At 33.7% G+C, this 8,101-nt stretch overlaps 1 protein-coding gene across 1 annotated transcript; it reads left to right on the plus strand.

Annotated features, from left to right (window-relative positions):
- Positions 1-3,472: 3,472 nt before the first annotated feature.
- Positions 3,473-6,868, plus strand: LOC104907707 (vegetative cell wall protein gp1). Its single transcript, XM_010696678.4, has 4 exons — positions 3,473-5,195; positions 5,560-5,739; positions 5,846-6,005; positions 6,247-6,868. The coding sequence occupies exons 1-4, from the start codon at positions 3,864-3,866 to the stop codon at positions 6,651-6,653; spliced, it is 2,079 nt and encodes a 692-aa protein (XP_010694980.2). The 5' UTR covers positions 3,473-3,863; the 3' UTR covers positions 6,654-6,868.
- Positions 6,869-8,101: the final 1,233 nt, after the last annotated feature.

An 8,101-nucleotide genomic window follows, 5' to 3' on the forward strand; every position in this document is an offset into this window, starting at 1 on the left:
TAGACCTGTACCCAGACTTGGACTCAGTGGATATTAAAAATCTGGAATTGGAATTGGAATTGGAATTGGTCAAACCGGGTCCTAAATTTTTGGACCCAAACCCGGAACTGGTGGGTACCAGGTTCAGAACTGGGTACCCAGTTGTAAGTTGAACAACATACTAAGATAGACCAATTGAGCAATAAAATTTTTAAAAAAAATTAAATGGGCCTAAAGGCCTACTAAATACTAATTTTTTACTTAACAACTATTATCCTATTACCAAGTCTATATTAGTATATGGAAAAAACCAATTCTAAGTACCGGGTACCCAGACCTAGACCCACTCCAACCGGTACCCAGAGCCGAAACCGGTCGAACCGGGTACCCACCAGGTACCGGATCCGACAAAATTCTACCCAAAATTGGAACCAAATGCAACCGGGTCCATTTTTTGGACCAATACCCGGACCCAGTTGGTCCGCAACACATATAGGGGATAGACACAAGTTGTGAGCACATGTGAAGAGGAGAGAGATAAAAAAATTGCTTGTCATAATTAAAAGAGATAAAGAGAGAATCTTCTACTTTCTCCGTTTCAATTTAGTTGTGACACTTTCCATTTTAGGAAATTTCATATTAGTTGTTATATTTTCATTTTGGGTAATAACTTCTCTCTCTCCTATCACATGGGATCCTTTTGTTTTCTTTCTTTATCTGTGATTTTAAAAGTGTCACGACTAAATCGAAACGGAGGAAGTAAATTTTTTTTAAATTGGTAAGATAAAAGACCCTACTGAACTGGCACCTCGTCACACAAGTATAACTTGTCATGTTTGCAAGTCAGGCTCTTTGAAGGGAGAGGGGATGGTAAGAGAATCTTCTACTTCATCCGTTCCAATTTAGTTGTGACACTTTCCATTTTAGGAACTTTCAAATTAGTCGTTACATATTCATTTTGGGTAATAACTTCTCTCTATCTCTCTCCTATCACATGACATCATTTTGTTTTCTTTCTCTATCTGTGATTTTAAAAGTGTCACGAATAAATCAAAACGGAGGAAGTAAATTTTTTTTAAGTTAGTAAGATCAAAGACCCTACTGAACTGGCACCTCGCTAAGTATAACTTGTCATGTTTCCAATTTAGTTGTGACACTTTCCATTTTAGGAAATTTCATATTAATTGTTATATTTTCATTTTGGGTAATAACTCCTCTCTATCCTATCACATGGGATCCTTTTGTTTTCTTTCTTTATATGTGATTTTAAAAGTGTCACGACTAAATCGAAACGGGGGAAGTAATTTTTTTTAAAAAATTGGTAAGATAAAAGACCCTACTGAACTGGCACCTCGTCGCACAAGTATACCTTGTCATGTTTGCAAGTCATACTCTTTGAAGGGAGAGGGGATGGTAAGAGAATCTTCTACTTCATCTGTTCCAATTTAGTTGTGACACTTTCCATTTTAGGAAATTTCAAATTAGTCGTTACATTTTCATTTTGGGTAATAACTTCTCTCTATCTCTCTCCTATCACATGGCATCCTTTTGTTTTCTTTCTCTATTTGTGATTTTAAAAGTGTCACGAATAAATCAAAACGGAGGAAGTAGATTTTTTTTAAGTTGGTAAGATGAAAGACCCTACTGAACTGGCACCTCGCATAAGTATAACTTGTCATGTTTGCAAGTCAGACTCTTTGAAGGGAGATGGATGGTAAGAGAAACCTCACCCCCAAAGAGCCCCTAGTGGGGTTTGATCCCATGACCTTAAAGTCATAAGGCCAAACCTTTTACCACTAGGCCAAACTTTGCTTTGTTAGAGAATCTTCTAAATCTTTACCAATATAATTCATCTGTTTCTTTTTAAGTACAACACTTTGACTCTTGCAATATTCACATATCTCACTTAGATCGTAATTTTTACTAATACTATATATATATATATATATATATGTATATATATATATATATATATGTATATATATATATATATATAAATGTATATATATATATATATATGTATATATATATATATATGTATATATAATATTATATATATATATATACATATATATATATATATACATATATATATATATATACATATATATATATATATATATATATATGTATATATATATGTATATATATATATATACATACATATATACGTATATACATATATACGTATACACATATATACATATATACATATATACGTATATACATATACATATATATATATATATATATATATACACACACACACATAATAATAATAATAATAATAATAATAATAATAATAATAATAATCATATAAAATGGTGTTAGATTTGTTTCAATGAATATTTTCATAATATCAATTTTTTATAGCTTTTACAAATACATAATTAGAGATATTAATAGTCTAAGTTGTGTGTTGACAAACGTAAAACTTAAAATGTTGCACTTTTTTAAGATATGGAGGTTAGTACAAGAGAAAATATCGTCATATGAAATCTCATTTGATTCATCGATCTCAATGAATAGATTAAGAATACTAATATGCATGTAATCAGAGATGTTACTAATATAAATATGCATTGGCAAACGTCAAAAATCAAATTTGAGGAATGAAACGAAACAGAGGGAGTATAATAATCTTACAGCTAATTTGAAATCACCTTAAAAAGAAAGTGTTGCAACTAATTTGGAGCGAAAGAAGCAATTATACTTCCATGCATATGATGTTTGTACGTAGTTAACCTATATAAGAATTGTGACGTATCTAATGATAAGTACCCCTTTCGCTCCTATTTGCGCTTCCTACATTGACAATATATGGGAAAGTAAGTGAAAGTTGAAAATGCTTTCGTGAACTTTTCAATTTTTTTCCTGATCCATATGAGTCACAAAGGCAGTACAAAGTACAAAGAAGGGGAGCGAAATTCGAACATGTGACCTATTGTTCACAACACTTCAATCTTAACCACTAAGCCAAGACATCCTTGGTTGTCAACTTTTCAAATTAATAATACTTCCTTCGTTTTTTAATAAGTGACATAGAGAGAAAGTAGGGGAATACCAAAGAGCCTAGAGAGAAAGTTGGGACCATTTGTTTAACCAATCAAATGTGAGTATTGGATAAAATAAGCTGGTGAAACATTAAATGATGGTTAAGATGTAATAAATAAGAAGTATTTTTTTTATTAATTTAAGCTACGCGTTACTTATTGTAACATTTCCCTAAAAGGAAAACGTGTTACATATTTAAAAAATAGAAGAAGTACTATAGTTGTATTCTGGCGTGGAAAGTCTATTGTGAGAAGTTAGGATATATAGATTTCCCGAAATTCAAGAGAGGATGAAGTTTTTTGGTTTAAATGCAAGGTAAGGATTACATATTACTGCTCTACTTCTTTGAAGGAGTTGTGGAACTTGTAAATCTAGTATGACAAATTATCAGCAGGGCATGTAGACATATAATTGAAAAATATATCAATTCTATAAAAGTCGTCTTGTGTTAGTATTTAGATAATCTTGTGTTGGAGTATAATCTATAGTAATATTCTGTACATTATGTCTAATAATACCTAGTTAATTAGTAATTACATTGCATAGAGACAAAAGGATCTTCCACGTTGTTGCATTATTCTAACTGCCAACTCGGAAATATGGTGCATTACTTTAAATCATGAGTAAGAAAGTCTACTTTTGTTTCTTCTCGCCGTCCATATATAAGTGATACATGCTTGATGAAAGAAAACATCCAAATTTACTCAAAATTCAAACACTTGAAAGTTAAAATCAACTTTATCAATTACAAGTAACAACTACCATTCAGCTAAGTTTAGTACCAAAAGAGAAGCTTAGAGAAGGCTGCAACAAGAAAAAAAAAGAAAGAAATGAACTCTTGTATTACATTACTTAAGGCACTAACCATTTGGGTGGTCTTGGCACTAATTAACAACATTGGTGAGTGTCATTCTCATCATACTAACAACCCTTGTTCTAGTTATTCTCCATATACTCCAGTAAACCTTTCTAACCCTCCTCTTAATCCTCCTAGTGATTCGGTTACGCCTTCTAACCCTCCTCTTAATCCTCCCATTAATGCCTTAACCCCTTCAATAAGCCCTTCTAGCCCTATTATTCATAATCCTCCTATAAGTTCGTTTACGCCTTTAGTAAGTCCCTCTAACCCTCCTAATCATCCAATAAATCCTTCTAATCCACCTACAAATTCTCCTAACCCTTCAATAAATCCTCCTACTAATTCTTTGTCCCCTTCCATAAGCCCAATTTCTCATACTAATCCTCCTATTAATACTCCCATAAATCATTTTACTCCAACATCAAGTCCTTCTACAACTTCTCCTAGTCCTTCAATTAGTCCTAGCTCTCATACTAATCCTACAACTCCTCCAATTAATCCTCCTATGTTTCCTATTACACCTTCAAGCGCCCCTAATCCTCCTATGTTTCCTATCACACCTTCAGGCGCCCCTGTTCCTTCTATGTTTCCTATTACACCTTCAAGCGCCCCTGATCCTCCTATGTTTCCTATCACACCTTCAAGCGCCCCTGTTCCTTCTATGTTTCCTATTACACCTTCAAGCGCCCCTAATCCTCCTTTGATTCCTGTTACACCTTCAAGCGCCCCTAATCCTCCTATGTTTCCTATTACACCTTCAAGCGCCCCTGTTCCTTCTATGTTTCCTGTTACACCTTCAAGCACCCCTGATCCTCCTATATTTCCTGTTACACCTTCAAGCGCCCCTGTTCCTTCTATGTTTCCTATTACACCTTCCAGTGAACCTGTTCCTTCTATATTTCCTCCTACACCTTCAAACGCTCCCATTAGTACTCCCATAAATTCGTTTGCACCTACACCAAGTCCTTCTAACCCCCCTATCAATTCTCCTAGCCCTTCAATAAGTCCTAATTCCGTATCAAATCCTTCGAGTCCTCCAGTTAATCCTCCTACAATTTCCATTACTCCTTCGATAAGTCCTTCTAGTACTCCATCAGTAACACCTTCGAATTCGCCTAGTCCATCTCCCACAACTTCTTCCAAACCTTCTGGTTTGCAAGTAGGGTTCTATAAAGGTCTATGTCCTAGTAGTATAGTGGACGTTGAGGCTACCATTACAGCCAAAGTCCAACAACATTTTCTCAAGGACCCAACTCTTCTTCCCGCCCTCCTCCGCATGCAATTTCATGATTGCTTCGTTCATGTAAGTACTTAATCTTTCCATTTTAATCACTGCTACACTTTTAGGCCAAAACATATATGATTACTCATTAATTTTATACTACATCCAGTTTAATATTATTTTCAACGATTAGACATTTTCTACTCACACTTTATGTCGAATCATTGCAAATAATATGAAACAAAGTAGTACATGTTTGACTATGTAAAAGCTATAGCATGAGTTACACTTAATAGTTTCACATTAATTGTATTTTTTTGATTATATAAAAGATAGCATGAGTTATATATACTCATTATTTTATAATTATATGGTTTGATTTTCTTCTGTTAGACATGACTAGCTAATGAACTAATTAATTGTTTTATGTGTAATTTTTCAAAAGGGATGTGATGCATCAATATTGATCGATGGACCTTCTTCAGAGAAGGTTGCGGGCCCCAACTTGAGCGTGAGAGGATATGAGTTCATTGATGCACTAAAAGATGAAGCTGAAGCAGAATGTCCTGGTGTCGTTTCTTGTGCTGACATTATTGCTATTGCTACGAAAGAACTCATTAAGCTGGTAAAAAATATTCTTATTGTTTTCCTTTTATATCTTAAAGAAAGTAGGGTTCATTATTTTGATCTGTAAATTTATTATATCTTCTAATGAATATGTGTTTAAATAGGGTGGAGGACCAGAATATTCAGTAGAAACAGGAAGAAGAGATGGACTCATATCAAAAGTCCAAGATGTGAGGCTTCCAAGCCCTTTTGCACCGGTCATCCAAAGTATTTTAGCATTTCGTCATAAAAATATTACTATAGAAGAGATGGTGGCTCTATTTGGTACGATCATATATACTTCTCTTTGTTATTTTAGTCATAGTTTGCAATCTATTTATATAACCTTTTAGATTAAAAGAAGAACTATATAACAGTTGCTTAACGTGAAACTGCAACCCTCTCACACGTCACAATAATTTTCGTAGATATTATTTATTGTGAACAAATAGTGTGTTTATATAAGTTTGTCAACCTAGTATCCTAAACTAATGATAGATTATTCTAACTCCATGTGGACTTACAGGTTGCCACACCGTTGGAATTTCCAACTGTGTGTTCTTTCAAGATAGACTTTATGAAAGTACAAGTCAATTTGACCCAAATATGGATCCAAAGCTTCGGGAGCAACTAAAACCTACTTGCCCCGAAGGCATAACTGCAAACAATTTCACCTTTCTAGATCAAAATCCAGAGAGTTCAAACATAGTTGACAACTCATTTTTTGATCAAATTCTCAAACAAAGAGGAATCTTACCAATAGACCAAGCATTAGCGCGCGATCGTCTAACTAGACGCTTTGTTCTACAATTTGCTCAAAATCCTGCCTTATTCAATGCTAAATTGGTAAGTTCTATGATTAAGCTACAAGCTGTTGATGTTCTTACAGGAGATGAAGGAGAGATTAGGAAGGTTTGTAGTAGAGTTAACTAAGAGTCACAAGTGTAATATGGGAGAAAAAGAATGTTTTTGTTTACATTGAGATTTGTATTATTTTATGATCGAGGAGTACAAGAATGTAAAAGTGTATGTGTTTAGAGGCTTTTCCCTTTTATTTGAGTATAGCCTCAAAATTGTAAGGTTTATCAAATATCAGCTTTTTATTCGGCTCTAATATAATTTCAACTTTAATTGTTTGATGAGTTAAAGTTTCACCTTCAAATGTATGGTAAACTTTTTTTTTTGGCAACGGAGTATGAGGTAAACTTGTAGTGGGGCTTATTGGCATTTTGAGCTTCAACTCCTAGTCTTATAGAGTTGACTCCTTATACACTCTCTTGTGCACGTTGATCCTTGGGTGCGCTTGCACAATTGAGCTACTGAGGTGGAGCACTGTTGAAGCTGCTTTGCTATTTAAAGAATGTAAACTAAAGTAATAAACAAATCAAACACATATATGAATAGATTAATAACCACATAGGATCTTGGTTTTACCATAGTAGATATATAAATTAGTCTTTTTTTTCATTCCCTACGTGAATACATGATAATGAATAATGCCGCCACCTAACTTAGTCCAGATCAAAAAAAGAATGAGCATAGACCCATTTTCAAGTTGAACATTTATTCCAATTTAAAACCCTTCAATCTATTATATAACCTATTTCTAACTACATTTAAAATCTAATTTCTAAAAATAATGGTTATTTGTGACTTGAAATTTTGTGAAAATGGCATAACGATGACTTTGAATGCACATATCTCTCAATCTATAAATGGTTTTTGATGTGATTCAAATTGAAAGTATTATCTTGGTCCAAGATCTTTTCAACGGCAGGTCATATGCCCAATTTCGCTGAGAAACGAGAAAGTTGTGGCTGTTTTACAAAGAACTGTCGAAACTGGAATTTCGTCTCGCGTCCGAGCGGGCGGGTTTTGGCCCGACCGGGTAGTTTGGCTCAATCGACCAGGCGACGCGTTCTTTTCACAGGTTATTCTAATTTTTACCCAAACTTTATTAAGTTGTCATTAGAGTTATGCTTGGAGTTTATTCTAGGGTTTATTAGGGTTTCCTTATGTTATTTACTTGGTGATCATTGTTTGACACACACTTTAAGCCATTACAAATTTAAGGACTCCTTGTATATTCTCTTTGTTTTCTCCATTATAGTGAAGAACCTCTTGAATCCCCTACCTATTGACGTAGGTCTAATTGGACTGAACTACGTAAATTCGTGTATTGTTCTTGTTTAATTTCTTTATTGTTTTTCTCATTTTTATTATTTTATTGACTTGTTCCACATTAATCAAACGCTACCACCCGTTTTCTAACAATACTTTTGAAAACCAAATTTTCGAAAATATTTTTCGTGCCCAATTGTTAATAGGATTATAGTTTAATAGAATTAATAATTTTTTAATTTTGTTAATTATCTTCTATA

Source organism: Beta vulgaris, chromosome 4 (assembly GCF_026745355.1).
Source record: "Beta vulgaris subsp. vulgaris cultivar EL10 chromosome 4, EL10.2, whole genome shotgun sequence".
Lineage (NCBI taxonomy): Eukaryota > Viridiplantae > Streptophyta > Magnoliopsida > Caryophyllales > Amaranthaceae > Beta > Beta vulgaris.